Below are 19,387 nucleotides of genomic sequence, written 5' to 3' on the forward strand. Positions count from 1 at the left end.
TTGGGGAGAGGGCGCAAACTTTAGTACTCTTTTCAAAGAATAAACATTTCTCAAAAGAACGTAACATGTTTCATGTTCTTGGGTGCCATACAAGTTGAATAATAAGCCAAAATTTGATTTTTTTTTACGAAAAATAGGTAATTTGTATTTTTGGAAGTATTTTTTTAAAAATCGGGCACTATGGTAGCAATCTACTTCGGATAAGTTTTGTTTGTCAGATAGAACATCAGAGCATGCAACCGTGTATATTTCAGAACACCGGACCGAGGAAGGGGGCTTGCGGGGCGCGACCCTCCAATTTCAATGAAGAAAAAATCTGGAGTTTGCCTCCTCTTCTCCCGCTATTTTGGAGAGAAGACGCAAACCTTAGTATTCCCTTCAAAGAATGGACGTTTCCAGAGAGAATGAAACATGTTTCATGTTTTTGGGTGCGATACAAGTTGAATAATAAGTCAAAATGTGAAACTCTGTTTTTTACTAAAAAATAGGTAATTTACATATTACTCAGAAAATTTGTTATAACTCGGGCACTATGGGAGCAATCTACTTGGGATAAGTTTTGTTTTTCAGCTAAAACATCAGAGCATGCAACAATGTACAATTCAGAATGCCGAACCGAGGAAGGAGGGTTGGGGGGCGCGACCCCCGAATTTCAATGAAAAAACTATAAAAATCTGGAGTTTGCCCCTTCTTCTCCCGCTATTTGGGGGAGAAGGCGCAAACCTTAGTATTCTCTTCAAAGAATGGACGTTTTCAAAACGATTGAAACATTTCATGTTCCTGGGTGCCATAAAAGTTGAATAATGAGCCAAAAATGTGAAACTCTGTTCGGAAATGTGGCATGGATATGTTGCGGGGAGAGGGGGGAGGTTGGTCATCAATATGAATTTCCCAGGCTTGATCCAGACCTGTGTCAGAGTTTCCACCCAAACATAAGAGTATATAGGTCCAAAAAGCACATTCATTTCGTAATCGGCACCATGATACCATATGGTATCATCGGGCCAGTATGACCTTACTCTGATGATATCATCGGGGGAGTAAAGGTTAAGCCTCTAAATATTACATGGAAAATGCATTGAATTATCATTTTTTTCTTGTCCGTATAGGAGTAGTAAGGCAACTTAACAGATGGAGGGGATAAGAGCCGGTGGTGTCGTCCGATAGTTGTCGGATGTCGTAGTAAGGCATTTTCTTGGTCAAACTGAAGGAACATTGAAACAAATAGGTTCCATTGATACATACGATTTTTGTCGAATATCGCCACCCGACTAAGTATCTCACTACAACATGCGACAGAAATTGCATTGATTGCAACATCCTACAAAAATTTCATGCATAAACAAGAAGAGCTTTAGACTGCAAATATGCTGCTGGAATGTATTACTCTTCTGGCTCACTTTACATTCTTTAATGTAGCAGTGCTTACGAAGGTCCTCTTTCATCATCCTGACGTATTACTGATTTCGCACAAGTTAACATACGTTTACAATGACATTGCACTATTCTTAGATATCAAGAAGAATCCAACCAAACGGGATATATATTGAATACTATCACGAAAAAGTGAAACATAAATCTGCATTGGTGCACATTATAAAAATTGGCAAGTGCATGCTCCCAACCTCAAATTTACTGCAACACTAATTTTGCAATGAAATTAACGCCACTCTCTGTCCTGTCTGTTAGTAGGGACATTGATTTTTCGCAAACGCCAAAACCGTGAAAAATGGTAATTGCTGTGAAGTTATGTTTAGGAATGTGCAGTGATATCTGGACACATTTTTCGCCCGTTAGAAATATCGAAATACTGCGTATTTGGCATAAAATGCGAATTGTTGGCGTTTTTAGCGTTTTTTTTTAAAGGAATGTCCTAAAACAAAGAAATATTCCATGAAATCCAACATGCTTGTCTTTTCTAGGCCATGTTTGTGTACATAGAACATGCAAGTTTTCCAACATTTTATTCAAGAGTAAACTATAGAGTTATACGTACATGGAATAATTCCGACAGCCACATTAAATCATGTAAAAGTGGCAAGGTTTCTAACAGGAGATCGAGTTGCGTATCTACAGTCACACGGGAGCAGCATCTTTAGTATTTGTCGCACGAGATATGTTTTGAATTACCAAGCTAAGTGTGCACCATCGGCATTTGTCAAGCGACTAATAATGGAGCTCAGTCGTTAGGGCGTCTGACTACTATGCGAGAGACCCGGGGTCGATCCCCTGCGGGGGAGAACCGGGATGTTTTCCACCTATTCAAACTGCTCCGGCACCACCCAGCATCATATGAAGCTGGTACCTTGAGGAAACTTTGAGGGATAAAGGTAGCCAGGAGCGTGGTGCTGATCACATCACCCCCACCTTCAGCCGTAATCAAGAAAGTGTGGGGCCCTAACTCCAAACCCCTATACACCTTCATGGAAAAGGGCAGGGGAGCTATTTACTTTTACTTCCTCAAAAATATGTTCCAACATATCAAACTGTCTCGAAAATACGTAGACCATTTGACCTACAATTTAAAATAATAGTTTAAAAGCACAATGGCGTATTAAGTTTCAGTATATTTGGCAGATAAATGTTCTAAAACAAAAACGCGAATTTTGGGAAACGTAACACTAACAAGTCAAAAAAATACAATGCCAATTTTTGGTGCCATAATATATCGGTATTGGTCACATGAGATTGATTGATTTTAATTCTTTGGGTGCATCGCCACTTATGGTCATTATGCACCCTTCAGTATATACGGGGAAATTTCCATTATCTAAAATCCATACCTTAAAATTCAAAAATGGGGTATGGAAATAACTTTCCCAAAATAACTTTCAAGATATCAAACTCTCACAAAGAGGCGTAAGCCATGTGATTTACAATTTGAAACAGTAGTTTTAAAACACCATGAAGGTATAATTTGAGATATTTGCCAGAAAATGCGCTAAAATGAAAATGTGAATTTTCGTTAAAATAACACGTTATAGTAAAAAAAAAAAGAAGAAAGAAAGAAAATACAACAATTTGAAAAAAAGTAACAAAATATCAAGGTCCCTACCGATTAGGTATAAATAAAACAAGAGTATCAGTTGTAATTTATTGCATTAGTAACAGTGATTCCTAACCTAATTTTCGGCATAATCACCACCGTTGTTCTGGCATTTGTCGTAGCATGGCACTAAATTTTGTATGCCCATGGTATATGTGTCTGACTGCAAGGACTGGAACTATCTCTACCGCAGTGTTGCTGTGAACTCCTTGCCCTGCCAGAGACCTCTTCAGTTAAACAAAGAGATGAAAGTCGGTACATTCAAGGCCAGGGCTGTACAGGAAGTGGTCCAAAATCTCTCACCTGAAGTGATGGAACACCCGCGTGTACTCAGCTGTATGGGGTTGTGCACATTTGATTGGCCTTCGTGAATTGTCTGCACCATCGTCTGACCATACTATCATTCACAACATCTGGTCTGCTCACGATTGCTGATTGCTCTGTGCCAAATTTTGAGCGTGCAAAAATCTGATTACTACACGTAGGCTACATCGCAGTCGGTGGGAGATTGTATGAGAGCTGCAATATTTAACCTAGAACTTTCTTAAAACGGCTGCATTGCAACTGTACCAGGTTACAGCTACATGCCACTTCTTCCTGCCTGCATGTGTGTGTGTCGCTCTCCGACCACTAGTGCTGCGTATAGGGAACATTGGACTTTTTTCAGGATGCCCCTCGTATATGAACTTTCAGAAGCTTTTATTATTAGAGTGTTCCTGTTTTAATGTGTGGTTAGCTAAGTCAGGTACCTATACAATGAGATTCTATAAATTGCTTGCGTTAAATTTCTAATATCTACATACACTTTTCATCAGCATTAATGGTATAACTGCATGTTGTCAGTTTCACAGTACTTCACTTGGATATACTGTACTGAAGCAGAAATCCCATTGATAATGTAAGGAAATATGATACCAGTGGAAATATCAACATTTAATCCCGAGAATGTATAAGGAGACTGATAAATTACAAATTGCATTTCTTAATCAATCACTCTTCACTCTTATCTCATTTAGTCGTAACTTTAAAAATAATCAAGTATTTTATTTTAAACTTACTGCGTATGACAACATTCCGTAATCCCTAGCTTGTGAATTGTAATAATTTTCCAAATTCACTATTTTGCAGTTTGAATTCAAATCATAGAGAATAGAGAAATTCTGTCAATTTCATAGAAGATAATATTGGTACTTAACAAAACCATACGTGGATCTGTATGAGTTTATTATTTCTATTTGTAAAAACATCGATTTAGTTTAGTTTGTAATTGTCAGGGAAAAATGTAAATTTTGTCCTGGAAAACCTGGAAAAGTCAGGGAATTTCATTTCTGCTTGTTTGTAGCCACCCTGTTTGTTGGAATGTGCATAGTGGTTCGGATTCCATTTTAAAATGTAGGTCCAGTCCTGTTCTGTGCATAAAGTGGACTTAAAACAAACTCAAGTAAGAAAACTGTGTGTCCACTTCTGTTGACCATCTCAAGCCCGACCTGCATTTTTAGAGGACTGCCTTGCATTTTGTGAGTCAAATCTGCTTTGTTGGTGATCAAAAATTAATGTGGCAAACAAACGTTTGCCAGTTTGCAAGTTATCAACCTTCTGCATGAATCGAACAAGTGTTCTCGGGTTACCAGCCAGGTTAAATCGGCGTTAGCTTCCAATGTTTCGAGCACAATGTGATGATTCCAATGAAATGTTGGAAACTAACGGTGATTTAACCTGGCTGGTAACCGAGAACACTTGTTTGAATCATGTCGCCAGGAAAGCTAGAATTTCTATTTTCTCCATGAACATTAAACTATATGCTCCATGAAAGTTCCATGCTTTCACATCCATCATGCCACATGGTTTCAGATTATCAACCTCTTGATCTCTATTGCCTGCATCTGAAGGCTACTAGACCTTTCAGTGTGCATGCAGACAAGATTGTGGCCACACTTCAGGTTGACAATGACCTTCCAGACATGTCTCTGATCCAAATGCTGCTTCCCACTTGGCAGTATCCTGCACCTTACTTTGATTTTTCTGGAGCTTCGATCCAGGTACCCCAGTTTCGGTGTTTTCTTTATGGACGGTTCCAGAACAGATGAATCAGGTGGCTGTGCCTGATTGATGGCTCTAAGACTACATCTTTGTTTTACACCCTGGACTTTATGGCATAGCTATATACTACACTGTATGCACTGGACTTTGCCTTGGAGCAAAGCTTAGCAGTTCTCCTTGACACCTGGCCAGAAGAGTTTTAAAAGAAACAGGGAACAAGCTTTGTGCTATCAAACCAAGCATTGGTGCCTGATGTTCCTCATATCATATGTTCTGCTGAGAAGTCTTGACCTTTCTTGTTGGACACAGTCGAGTCATCGGCCATCACCTGGTAGTTTTGGTTGAATGTCTGGAACTTCATATCCCCAGGAGCCAGTCCCAACTGCCTTTCATCCATGTTGGGAGGCACCAAAAATGTTTTACTTACCCTGTTTCCTTGCTTTCCTTAGCTTCAATATGTGGCAAATCTTTTTGTAATTATTTTTTACATTATTTATGAAGAAACAAATTTGTGGTTGCATCTATGATTTCTTTTTGGAAGCACTTCCCTTCGATGTCGGCGCAGGGAAGGGGTTAATGTCTACATTTCTGAGAAAGGCTTGGTGTGTACAGAGTCTGTAAGAATATGTTTTAGTATTTCCAATTTTCATACTTTTTTAATGTGTTGCATGTTCGTCCCTTGTAGGACCATTCACAACAATCATGCACCATTGGTTAAATTTATACGTTTTGTCATACCTAATACAGGGGATGGACAAAAATATGGAAACACCTGCAAAGAAAAGCTGAAATGTTGTAGCTAAGAAGGTGCAGGACCGCCTTTAGCTTCCAAAACGGCCTGCAGTCTCCGAGGAATGGACAAATACAAGCCCTGGATAGTGGATAACAGGATCTTGCACCATTCTTCATGCAAAACATGGTCACAATGTCGGTGTCCTTCTGTCTTTGTCACTCAGTGTATATTCTCGTCCATGCAGGTGTTCTATCTGATGTTTTTCTGGACTCATTATTATGTCATCATGATCTTGGATAGAGTCCCTCTCGATACGCCAAATAACATGGATACTTTGGTAACAGAAGCACCTGCAAGGCAGGCACCAACAATTTGCCCTCTTTGAAACACTGTCAGCTCGGACATGATTCAGTATCAACTGCACTGCATGCTATCTACAGTGCAACTGTCGACTCCCTCCTTCTCACGGTGTCAAACAAAAGAATGTCGCACCGCGTCCGATTTCAAGTGGAAAAATTGCGTCGAGGTCACCAGTTCCGATGTCGTGGTGTTTCCATATTTTTGTCCATCCCCTGTATATAGTTACTCACTGTTGAGTGGTTTGTTTCACTTGAAAACAGGATCCAAAGAACTATTGTCTTTCACATAAATGAGAATGTATTTTTATACAGAGTCAGAATATCACTAAATTGTAAATTTGAATTCATCTGAATGTTTAGGAAAATTGTTTTTATGCTGATGTAAATAATAGTTCAGGCAATTTACGGTTTGACCTGGGGAAAATTGCTTCAGAAGGTTTTTAAACAGTTTGTAGCACAGAAATCATTGCTGAATAACATATCCAAAATCAGGACCAGGGGAAAACCTCCCAAAATGGATTTCAAAATGGCGGAAGGCTATTTTCTGCTAAAGGCTAAAATAAAGTAATTGATACATTTTAGAGAGAGTTAATGCTTTTATTTTCATTTGATAATATTTAAACTAAAACTATCTTTCAACAATATACTATTTCTTGTGTAATTTTGATATTAAAAGTTTTTTATAGAAGTTATAAATTGAGAAAGTAACAATTACTTCAAATAAAATTATTTTTTTAAGTTCTCGTGAATATAAAGTAAACTTTTAAGGATGGACAAGGTTTAATTAATAGTCTTCATCACTGTAAACACTGGCGTACACAAGGGGGCTACATAGGGCTACAGTCCCTCCTGAAATTTTGAGAAAAATAAAATTTTTAAGTGAAAGCAGGAAATAACTTGGGAAAATGAATCTGCTAATTGCAAATATCTCTTAAATTAATCCTTAGATTTCAATTTTGAGTGAAAGTTCCAAATATACGAAATATTTTATTGTGTACCCCCCCCCTACCCCGTCCATAGGATGTTCTTAATGTCTGTTTTCCAACCCCCTCCCCTCCAAAAAAAATTATCCTGCGTACGCTAGTGACTGCCATCATATTATTATTACAACCATTCGCCATTGTTGAAGAGGACAATTAGGCTTGCATCCACATCGTGAAGTATGATCAAGGTTCAACATGCAGGAACAGCTAATCATCTTAAGGAGGAAATCTGGATTTAGTGGGTGTACAGCATAGCAGGAATTATTCATTACATACCAACCCCCACTCTTATACGATCATCTCTTCTCTATACTTCCATATTCTTATTTGAAAGTTTGTGCGAATGTTATGGTACTTTGTGGACGAATCGGTAGGTAACAAACACTTAGGTGTAACAAACAATGTACCTGCAGCTACGTTTTCAATTAACATTCTACAACATAGTTCTGGATTCCAACAACGATCTCAGTCATACAACAGAAGCATTTATTTTCTTCCAACGGCTACAATATCTGAATGTTGGCACGAATGTAAACAAAATGAATTTGCAGCTGAACTGAGTTCAGTTACCTTCATCAGTTTGTCTAATACTGAGGATTTCCCAATCGAACGCATTCTTGATGGGGTTTCGAGTTTTTATTTTATGTCCACTTCATTCACAGATACGCTAATCAGGACTGGACATGAAGTTTCAGGTGGGATCGTATTAACTACGTGCCTCCATTAGGTATCGAACCCTGAACCCATTGAATACAAGGGAATGGACGTTATCACGACACCATCGGAGAGGCCAGAAGAATTCTAGGTGTGGTGTTACAGTCAGTGAAAACATACAGAAACATGAGCAACTTGCAGATGTCACGACCCAACAATGATTGAATTCCAAGGATATCATGCACAGTATTGGGAGATGGTCTCCTCCTTATGTCACTGCGATAGTATGACTTGAAACCATTATCCTTGGCCTGGTACAGAAGCAAATCAGCCTCTTCCCTCTATTACTGTTGTACAAATACTTACATTTTGTGATGATGAGACTGCAGCAAGAACGATGACCACATGAGCATCCTCACCTGCTTTGTACACATCACATGTGTTTCTTCAATGCGTCACCAATAAGGGAAATAATTGCTTGGTTTGGTTCTTCATTATGTAGGGAGTGTTGTTTCTTGCCAGCGCTGATCTAACATTCCTACTGGTCTTATGCAGATTTTTCTGAGGATTATGGCCTTGATTGTTGGAAAGCCACTCTGTAGCCATCAGAAACAACCTTATCCCTTCCATCTGTTTTCAGAGTGAAATCTACCAATGTTCTTGTGTGTTTCATTGTTACGCCATGGAACGGAATGTTGGAGAGATCCATCATCCAAAAGTACTGGCTTATACAATGGATTTTTTCAACTTCCATTCGAAAGTTGCTGGTGTATTTGAGTATTGTATGACCTAACTGAGGCTTGTTGACTATCCTCAACACACTTGATAATTCGAATAATGTATGAGGATACACACAAATCTAGTAAGACATGGCATCTTCCAGTGGCACCACCGTGGTAATAGTAGTCATTCTCTGAACGAGTGCTGCATCTACTTGTATATCGTATCCGATAGGACTCGCAACAGCAGCAGCAGCAGCAGAAAATCCTACGATTTTCACTTTTGTCAACCTTTTGGCAGAATATTTGAACACCTCTTTCTCAATTTTTTTGAAGATGATGTTTGTACCGATGTAATGCAATTTGTCAAAATTAACTCCAGGATAAGCTGTGACTCCTGCACTAGTGTTGCAGAAACTTGAGTCAGAATGGAATTAAGATGTGGATTCCAGTTGTTCCATTGTTTCTTAAATATCATTATGGTCCCAGTTTGTATATCGCATTTCATTGTGTTGTTCCCTACTCTTCAACAAAACTCTTGGATATTCTTGCATTAGCAAGTTGTAAGTGGAACACAAGTGCATGAAAACAGCCATGTTGCCTTCTGGATTTCTGTAAATCCACTTCCTCTAGTCAGTCCTACCTTGCTTTGCAGAGAATGCCTTAGTACTTGTTCTATTACGATCGGAGTTCCACCCAGGGTCCCAGGTTCGAATCCCGGTGGAGGAACATAGAGGTTTGGATTCCACTTTAAACTGTAAATCGAACCCCAATTAGCCTTTCTGTGCATTAAGTGGACTTGATAACTCAATCCGAGTCCGACCCATAACCTGTCACTTCATGTTGTCACAAATTTACCTCCCAGGAACATTATCTGCACGGTTGTATATTCAGACGACCAAAAAAAGTTTTCTGCAAGTACAGGTATAGGGACTGATGTCTGGCTGCTGCAATGATGGAGAGAATCTACAGCATAGCTTGCAACTGCAAATTGTCCAGGAGTCGGTTCTATCAGCTGTTATCAAGTTACATGCAATGCTGGTCATTCGTGGTTATCATATTTTAACTACGTTAAATTAGATCTTGTCCATTGTCCAATTTTTTCTGACAAATCGCACACAATTAAGAGATTTTCATTCTTAAAAGGCAAAATATAATTTGACACAACAAGAAAACGCAAATTATAAGTAATAATACACAACATATTAAAAAATATTCATAAGTAAACATAAAATGTTAGGAAATTCACAATAGCCAGTCCGCAATTTTGAAATCAGTTTTTGGGGGTTTTCCTGTGGTCCAATTTTGTCTGATTTTGGATATGTTATTCAGCAATGATTCCTGAGCTAGAAGTTGATTAAAAAGCTTCTGAAGCTATTTTGTCCAGGTTGGGTGGAAAATTGCCTTACTTTGCCTGGACTATAATGGTTTTTCTAGGCCAAGATTTGTAATAGTAGATTACGTATCAAGTAATTTACCTGCCCAGCCCTGATGCTGGCACATTTATTTTTGACACCCTATATATAACACCATAAAACAGCTTGCAACAAGAGAAAGGTGCAAAGTTTGTAGTTACTCTTGTTTCATTATTTTGGGTAGGAGAACCAAAGAGTTTCAAGAACTGGTTGGCCACATGCTGATGGCATCATTCTTTCTCTGAATAAATTTAGGAAACGAGTTTTTACATAGTTGTGAAAAATTGTTTTCTATTACAAATAATTAACTAGTAAATTATGTATACCAGTCCATCTGTGATACCAGCACATTTGTCTTTGATTTGCCTTCTGTAGAACACCACAGAACAGCATGTAACAAGAAAAGCACACAAAGTTTGTATTTTTTTGAGTTGTAAGTTCACTTTTATGAACAGATAGGCTAATTGGGACTCGACCTACAGTATGAAGTGGAATCTGATCCACTATGCCTCCACCAGATATCAAAACAAAGTTCATACTGACTCTGTTTCATTACTGTATTTACGCATGTATAATGAAGAACGTATATATACGTTATCCGTGATTTGAGCCCAGAAGGGGAAAACGTGAGAGTCATTCCATGCCAAATCAACACAGATATGTGCAATTTTTAACCTGACCATCTCCGATTTTCATGAAATTTGGGGAGTTGAAACTATGCATAGAACTTAGTAACTATGAAAATTTTTAGTCTCGTGCGTCTTGTAATTGTTAAATTATTCAAGGTCAAAGTTTGCAGAAATTGCCTTTTTTGAGCCCGCTTAGCTATGCTAAATCTGCTGTAACTCCGCCACTATTTTGCCTAGGAAGCTCAAATAAAGCTTATTGTACAGGGAATTGAATAAGTCTTCCAGTGATATATAACAAGTCTACCTTTAGATAAAAATATAATTTTGTCACGTAACCTTGACTTTTGACCTTGAATATCTCAAAACATGTCATCACCAAAAATCGTGAAAAAAATATATTTGGTCCCTCATACCATACTCTAAAACATACAAAAAATCATTCTGGGACTGCAATGGGATCAGAAGATACAAAATAATATGTGTAACTATGTGACTGATAAAAGCCCCATTACATGAACTATGAAGAGTCAAATGTCCCTTAACACCCCCTACAGAATGTGAAGGAGTTATCCTGGGTATAATTGGTCATAAAAGAAATAGGTTAGGCACAGGGAGATCCCTAGCCGTGTGTGTCAAGCGCAGATCCGGCATATTGTTGACTGCCATATTGAATTCAACGCAAAAATTTCAATGGAAAGTGGGTGATGTGATATATCAAATGAGGCTAGAATTTCACGAGAAATGAAGTGACGAAGGTTTATCCAACATATATTTAACCAGCAAAAATTTATTACTGCATGCTTGTAACCATTTTCTCCTTTTCGAGGTGTTAAAAACAAAGCATTGGAATGCTCCTAACGTGTTAGGAACTCATTGAGATCACGCTGACATCTTGGGAGAGAAAGAAGTATACACACCATTGCATATGATTTTAATCAGCTACATTCACATAATAGTTGAATAGTGAAGAATATTGGGAAAAGTATCTCAAACAATTACGTGACACTTCCTTTGGAATGAAAAATTCTTCAGTGACGAGGCAAATTTTTATTTTCACGGTGAAGTTAATAAAAATAATATGCAATACCTGTGATTTGCTCAGTCGAATGGTTGTTGCTGGTAAGCTAATTATGTGGTATAATTTATGCCGAACGGAAATGGTTGGTCCATATTCAACAACGGTACCTTAAATGGTGAGGGCTTCTTGGATTTGTTAAGTGAACAGGTTTTTTTCACCCTTGCTTACGGGATATGGCACTTTTCGAGAGTTTTGAAACAGGACAGAGTGTGACCACACTATGTGGACATTTTCGCAATTTCTTCATGGTAATTTTCTAGGTAGATTGATGGGCACACGGGGATCTATTAAAAGGCCTGCACATTCCCCAGATCTAACATCTTAGGAGGACTTTACCTTCAGAAACATTTGAAGAGAATGGTGCATGCACTAAAAGTCCCTGATATTGACCATCTGAGAGAGGACATAGTTTCTTGCGATGTTGTTGCACATGCTACATTACCAAATGTTCTATGCGAGTGTGAGAGACTTCAACGAGTGTGCTCAAAGGAACATTGACAACATTATAATGTGCATATATCGTAAGTGAAAGATATGTGTATAACTTTTTGCTGGCGTAAGATACGTTGGAAAATCCTTCGTCACTTCATTTCTCGTGAAATTCTAGCCTCATTTGATATATCACATCACCCACTTTCCTTTGAAATTTTTGCGTTGAATTCAATATGGCGGTCAACAATATGCCGGACCTGCACTTGACACACACGGCTAGGGATCTCCCTGTGCCTAACCTATTTCTTTTATGACCAATTATACCCAGGATAACTCCTTCACATTTTGTAGGGAGTGTTAAGGGACATTTGACTCTTCATAGTTCATGTAATGGGGCTTTTATCAATCACATAGTTACACATATTAGTTTGTATCTTCTGATCCCATTGCAGTCCCAGAATGATTTTTTGGTATGTTTTAGAGTATGGAATGAGGGACCAAATATATTTTTTTCACGATTTTTGGTGATGACATGTTTTGAGATATTCAAGGTCAAAAGTCAAGGTCACGTGACAAAATTATATTTTTATCCAAAGGTAGACTTGTTATATATCACTGGAAAGCTTGTTCAATTCCCTGTACAATAAGCTTTATTTGAGCTTCCTAGGCAAAATAGGGGCGGAGTTACAGCAGATTTAGTATAGCTAAGCGGGCTCAAAAAGGGCAATTTATGCTAACTTTGACCTTGAATAATTTAACAATTACAAGATGCACGAAACTAAAAATTTTTATACTTACTAAGTTCCATGCATAGTTTCAACTCCCCAAATTTCATGAAAATCGGAGATGGTCAGGTCAAAGGCTGTGTTGATTTCGCATGGAATGACTCGAATGTATACATTCTCCGCACCGAAAGGGTTAAATCACTCAAAAAGAGAAGTCTGTGCTAAAGCATTTATGTTGGACAAACGATTTGAAATATTTTTTGAACACGTTCTATTTCACATTTGCTAATAATTTAAAACAAGCACACAAGCTGTTTTTTTGCAAGACAGAAAATGCATGACAAATATAATTCTTCATACATGTATAACTTTCATGTACAACATATGTTTTACACATATGCAACATAAAGTGACGTAAAAGATAAGGAAACACATGTGCAACATTTTAACACTAAATTGTGTATGTATTCAGTTTCTTTAATATATATATATATATATAACATATTATTTAAATGCATTACATAATCAATTCTTCCGCCTCATAACAAACCAACAGCAAAATCTCTCAAATGTTCCTTTTCATCCAATAAATTGGTCATGCATTTAAGACCAAACTGATTAGCAGTAACAGTCTTACTTCTCTCTCTGGTAATTTACAGTGCATTACAGAAAATAATGATATTGCTCGCTTTGCTAGCAAGAAAATTATTGCAAACTGAATACAATATTAATTTAATAGGGTGCTGCATTCTCTCTTTTATAACGTTTTAATTTAGATTGTTCACTGCCTCCTAGCTACAGCTCTGAACTTTTATGAATTTACAGTTCCTATTGGTTCAACAGGAAGGCATCACTCAATATCAAAGGAAGATACTAATGTAGTTTAACAAATTTTTAGTTCATTGAATTGCTAATTTCAGTTCTAAGCAGAGTGCACAGAAGTGGTATGCTTTGGAACCTGTAATATGTTTTGAAAGCTGTGTCTGTTACTTATCTTTATGAAGAATTAAAATGCCATGTCAAATAAGACTAGATTTTGATTTCATGAGCCCAATATGTGTGAATGTGTTAATGGAAACTGGTTGAATGTATGGCAAAATTTTCAATTGTTTATAAAACCGCTTAAACTTGAAAGTGGAAGTTCTCCTTTGGGATTGGCATTTTTGAAAAAAATATTATTTTTTATTTTTTTTAAAAAAAATCAGAAGGCTACAGCAAGAGAACTTTGACACATATTTACAAATGGAGGTTATCATTTTAATCAGAAACTTATTCTCTTTCAAATACAAGAAACAGCAACAAAATATCTTGAACCGTTCCAGAGATAGAGCATTTTAATATTTTGCCGAAAATCGCATGTGAGAAATTATGCATGAGGTGCCATTTTTGGCGACCTGTATCTCAGTCCAGGAATTTTTTTATCTCATATTTTTTAATAATTTTTCATTATATTTGGAGGAAGATAAAGGGTTGTATACTTAGAATATGAGAATATATTTGGAGGAAGATAAAGGGTTGTATACTTAGAATATGAGAATATATTTGGAGGAAGATAAAGGGTTGTATACTTAGAATATGAGAAAATATTTAGAATTACTCCACAAGCTTAGTAACTATTGTTACAAAGCTGGGACGTTAAATTATCCCCTAGTTGTGGAATCACCCAGATGCTCTCCTGGCTCTGTGTTTATAGGATAAAATCAACACATTATTTATTTCTTGTAGTTGTCCAAGCACGACATTTGTAACCATCAGTTTTGGGAGGCTTCTACATATTTGACTTTCATCTGATGTCTTCATTGTTCAATACAACACCATAGTGGAATACAGAAAACACCTAAGTTTCCATAAGCTGCTGCTTTGTAATTTTGTGTAACTGATTGTTGCACTATATAATTACAAGGTGGTTAACTGCATTCCAATGAGTTGCCTCCCCGATGGAATAGTGGTAGCATCCTTGCTTTGCAATCAAGGGGTCCCGGGTTCGATACCCGGTGAAGGCACATAGTGGTTCGGATCCCACTTGAAACTGTAGGTCGAGTTCCGATTAGCCTTACTGTGCATAAAGTGGACTTAAAACACCAACTAAACTTAACTGAACTGTATTCCAAGATATTCCTGTGCATTGTTTTATTTCTGCCTCACAACTGCCCTGACTAGAAACTAATGTTCCGATATAGATGAACAAATTTCATTGTTTGGTGTTAAGTCTTGTAGTCTATGGCTCCCATCAAAAATTTTTTTTTCTTCTTCTGATTTGTCTCATTCTATGACTTGCTTCTCTGTAGTTTAATGTTTAACACACTTGCCTTTTGTGGGAGCAGTCCAGGTTCGTTTTCAGGTGGGAGTTCCAAAATTACAGGGTTCACTCAGTATCATGAGGAGAACTGGGGAGCTATGTGAAAGCACTATTAATGGACTCCACTCTTGAAAACAGCAGCTATACCCTGTCCCAACTATCTCTGGAGCAAGGCTGCACATAGCGACAGAGAATCAAGGACTGTAACTGCCTTCTCTTTCCCCCCTCCACACAGTCCTGTTCCTTCTCCAGTGTGTCACTACTTGCTCAGAGAGTTGTTTTTGTCCACCTCCTCCAGAGATAGATGGGACAGGGTATAGGGGACAAGGTGTGCTGACCGTGCTTCACCCATTGAAGAGCCTCTTGGCAGGTCTTCGCCCTCAATAGGCTGTTTGAATCATGGAGTGTTTTTTTTTCCCTCACCTTGATCATTTGTACCATATATATATATAGATATTTGTCATCTTTTTCTTTTTTTTTTGTGCCCATTGCAGTAGTATAATTTGGATGTAATAGGTGTCCCTACTTTCATTATTTGAGTATAGCTTCTTAGTTAAATGTGCACTGTCTTTTCAGGCTTCTAGTGCTTCAACCTCATTACAAGAAGAAGAAATTGAAGCAGGAAGCAAGCAGGAGCTAGATACTGATGAATCACATTCACCTCCACCTCGACAACCAGCGCCTGACTTCGTGACTTGCACAGTTAAGGCTGAACCTGAGGATGTTCCTTTTCACGATGAGACAGATGCATATGCTTGGCAACCAGAACCTTCATCATCTGTTAAATCGGAGCAGGTGCTAGTTAAGCTGGACTCGATTGAGGAAAATCCCTCCCATGTATATGTGAACATTGGTGCAGGGACGAGTGAGTTTGGTCAGGAGGAAAGTGAACATTTGGGGCCCAGTGACAGTAGTGTGCAGTTTGAAGACAGTTCTTTTGAGGACAGTGATGGTAACAAAGTTGAAATAGAATCTGAAGAAGTGAAAGAGACTGAACTGAAGATTGAAAGTGAAGGCCCAGCTGCTGAAGAAGAAGGGTAAGTTGCATGATGCTTTCTCTAGAACAGAATTGAGTATGACAATACTGCAACTGTACCGTATCAAAATTCTGTTACCTAGAATCTTGAGTAGCAAATCATTTAGTTCCATGCAAACAATGGGCCATGAGTTCCTTTCAATTAGCAATTATCAGTTTCAACGTTGGTTCTTTGTACTGAATCATCCACCAGAGATATGTATTATTAAGTTTTCAACATCTCGAAATGAAACAATATTTATTCTTTCGGCACATTTTTTCATTCACCATTCCCTGCTTTAATAGGCAGGTCTTTCACTCTACCTGTACTCTTTCCGATTTTTTACCATGTGCTTCAAGGCAGCATAGCATCCACTTAATTTATACATAATATCATCTAGATTTTCTTCTTTCTACTTTTGTCATTAACCATTCCTTCCGGTGCATCTTTTAACAGACAGTTCCTTCTTTGTCAGTGTCCCAGCCAATTTTTTTTTTCCTTTTCTTCATCACTTTGATCACTCTCTGGTGTAAGTCATTGTAGTAATGGTGTTAATTTTTGGTGAGCTTGTCCATTATTGGTTTTAATTAGAGCTGAGTCAATACCACTTTGAACCGATACCGATACTCTCACCGATACCCACCGATACCGATACTTGTATAATACCAGTATAAAATAACAAAGGCTATTATATACCGTGCGTCCATTTCGATCTTCGGCCGAGAGATCGGGAGAAGCCTGGCGGGCGGCGCTGACGGAGGTGCCGACATTTGCGGCCTGTAATGCCCGCATATTTTTATGGACATATGCAGACATTTATATATTATTGCAAAACTAGCACTAACCTGTGTTATAAGAGTTGTTCAAAGTGATGTCCACCTACATTCACACATTCCTGGCATCGTTTGATGAAATTTTGATTCACACGCAAAAGTTCTTCTTCCATAATTCTTCCTAGTTCTGCCCTTATATTGTCTTTTAGTTCGTCGATGCTATGAGGGTTATTTCGGTAGACTCAATTTTTCAAGGTTCCCCACAAATAATAGTCACATACGGTAAGATCTGGCGAACGTGAAGGCCATAAACCTCTTGAAATTATTCTGTCATCAAACACCTCCCTTATAGCGTCCAAAGAATCAGCGGCGGTATGGGCTGTGGCCGAATCTTGTTGAAAATACCCATATTGTCTCTCATTATCTGATAACAACTGAAAAAACGGCGCGAGTATTTGTGTGCGGTACCTCTCTGAATTTATTGTGTCTTCAAAAAATATAGGCCCTATTATTCTTTTGGCACTTACAGCACACCACACACCAATTTTTGCATCGTGTAACGGAACTTCGTGTATTATTCGGGGATTTTCAGTGCTTAAGTATCTATTGTTCTGTGAACAAACATGACCACGCAAGTGAAACCATGCCTCATCCGAAAAAAATATTAACTGTGGATCAACAATACCATCTACAATATTCTGCAAAACCCAATTACAGAAATTTACTCTACTTACGTTGTCAGGGGGCCGTAATTCTTGCACTATAGAAACTCTGTACGGTTTTAATTTTAGTACCTTAGTGGCTGTATGTGCTGATGATTTTGACACGCCAATCTCCTGTGAAACACGGCGTAGAGGTTTGTTTGGAGAATGTTCTAACGCTGCACCAATTTCATCGAGTTTTGCTTCGGTTAGAATCCGTCGTTTTTGCTTAGGTGTTTTAATATTTAACGATCCAGTTTCTCGTAATTTAAGGACAAGACGTCTAACCGTATCTCTATGTGGAGGTGAAATGCCTGGGAATTTCTGTACAAATTGCCTACACACGTCTCGACACGAGTCTGTTTTCACGTAAGTGTCATACATAAAAATTCTTTGTTCTTACGTGAACCTTGCGGCTGGCATTCCAATCGTCTGACTGACACAACACACATACACACTGCAATAACACAAACAAGTAACGGCAAGTAACCAAGAATAACACTCTTACGCACAGTACGAAATTAACACGCTCTTGGTTTACATCTGCCTGCCACTATATTCACAGCTCTGTAGTCGCGAAGGGACAAAAAACTTGAGCTAGGAGATTTCGGATTGCAAGGAAGCTCACGAACACCATTAGCTTTTAACGGTTCGTCTGCAGCGTAATCTTGATACAGTGTTGCACATTCGAAACCTCCAAACGATCCCCATCGACACAAAACTCTTTCAAGGATATAAACTTAAGCAGGACGTTACTGGTCAAAACTATGATTAAAATGTTTTACAGAGTATTATCTGTGGCTGTTAACATCATTTCTAAAGCATATTTATTTGTGTATATAAGGGTGGAACTTGGAAGAATTACAGAAGAACTTTTGCGTGTTATAACACAGGTTAGTGCTCGTTTTGCAAGATGTCCACAAAAATAAGCGAGCATTACAGGCCTCAAATGTCGGCATCTCCGTCAGCACCGCCCGCCACGTTTCTCCCGATCTCTCGGCTGCAGATCCAAATGGACACACTGTATATACACATACATACATACATATACATGGGCGTACCCAAAAGAAACCGAACTAATTTTTTTGTGAACTTATTTATTCACAATTTAAGTACAAACCTTCAATCCTCTTCAAAGTACTCTCCACTTGCATTAAGACACTTGTCCCATCTTTGATTCCATTTTTCAAAACATTTTTTTAAAGTCATCTTTTGTGATGCGTGACAGCACCTACGTCGTTTTTTTCTTCACCTCAGCAACATCAGCAAAATGCTTTCCTTCCATGTCTCCTTTCATTCTAGGAAACAAAAAAAAAGTTGCCCGGAGCAAGGTCGTTGAGTATGGGGGTGAGGAACAGGGGTCATACCATTTTTGGTCAAGAATTGTCGTACAGACAGGGCTGTGTGAGCCGGGGCATCGTCATGATGGAAAAACCAGTCACCTGACTGCCACAAATCGGCCCGCTTCCGCCGCACACTGTTGCGCAATCATTTCAAAACTTCCAAGTAGAAAGCCTGGTTAACTGTCTGACCCTCTGGAACAAACTCTGAATGGATGACTCCTCTCACATCGAAAAAACAAAGCAGCATTGTTTTAATGTTTGATTTCACCTGACAAGCTTTCTTGGGGCACGGCGAACTTGAAGTCTTCCACTGGCTTGATGGTTGCTTCGATTCACGTTTCGTTACCTGTGATAATTTTTGAAAAAAAGTTTGGTAAATTTTGGGACTCTTCTTTCAAAGCACAGCATGCTTCCACGTGACCTTGTTTTTGTTCAGCAGTCA

At 38.3% G+C, this 19,387-nt stretch overlaps 1 protein-coding gene across 7 annotated transcripts in view; it reads left to right on the forward strand.

Moving 5' to 3' along the window:
• The window catches only part of LOC145991995 (uncharacterized), a 184,746-nt gene that overhangs the window by 12,726 nt on the left and 152,633 nt on the right, over positions 1–19,387 (forward strand). For all 7 annotated transcript variants that reach the window (XM_083127994.1, XM_083127995.1, XM_083127991.1 and 4 more), the window contains exon 3: positions 15,689–16,149. In XM_083127994.1, coding sequence (XP_082984120.1) covers positions 15,689–16,149 — 461 coding nt within the window. The remainder of the gene's footprint in view (positions 1–15,688; positions 16,150–19,387) is intronic.

This window comes from Lepisma saccharinum, chromosome 9 (genome assembly GCF_977018435.1).
Source record: "Lepisma saccharinum chromosome 9, izLepSacc3.1, whole genome shotgun sequence".
Classification (NCBI taxonomy): Eukaryota; Metazoa; Arthropoda; class Insecta; order Zygentoma; family Lepismatidae; genus Lepisma; species Lepisma saccharinum.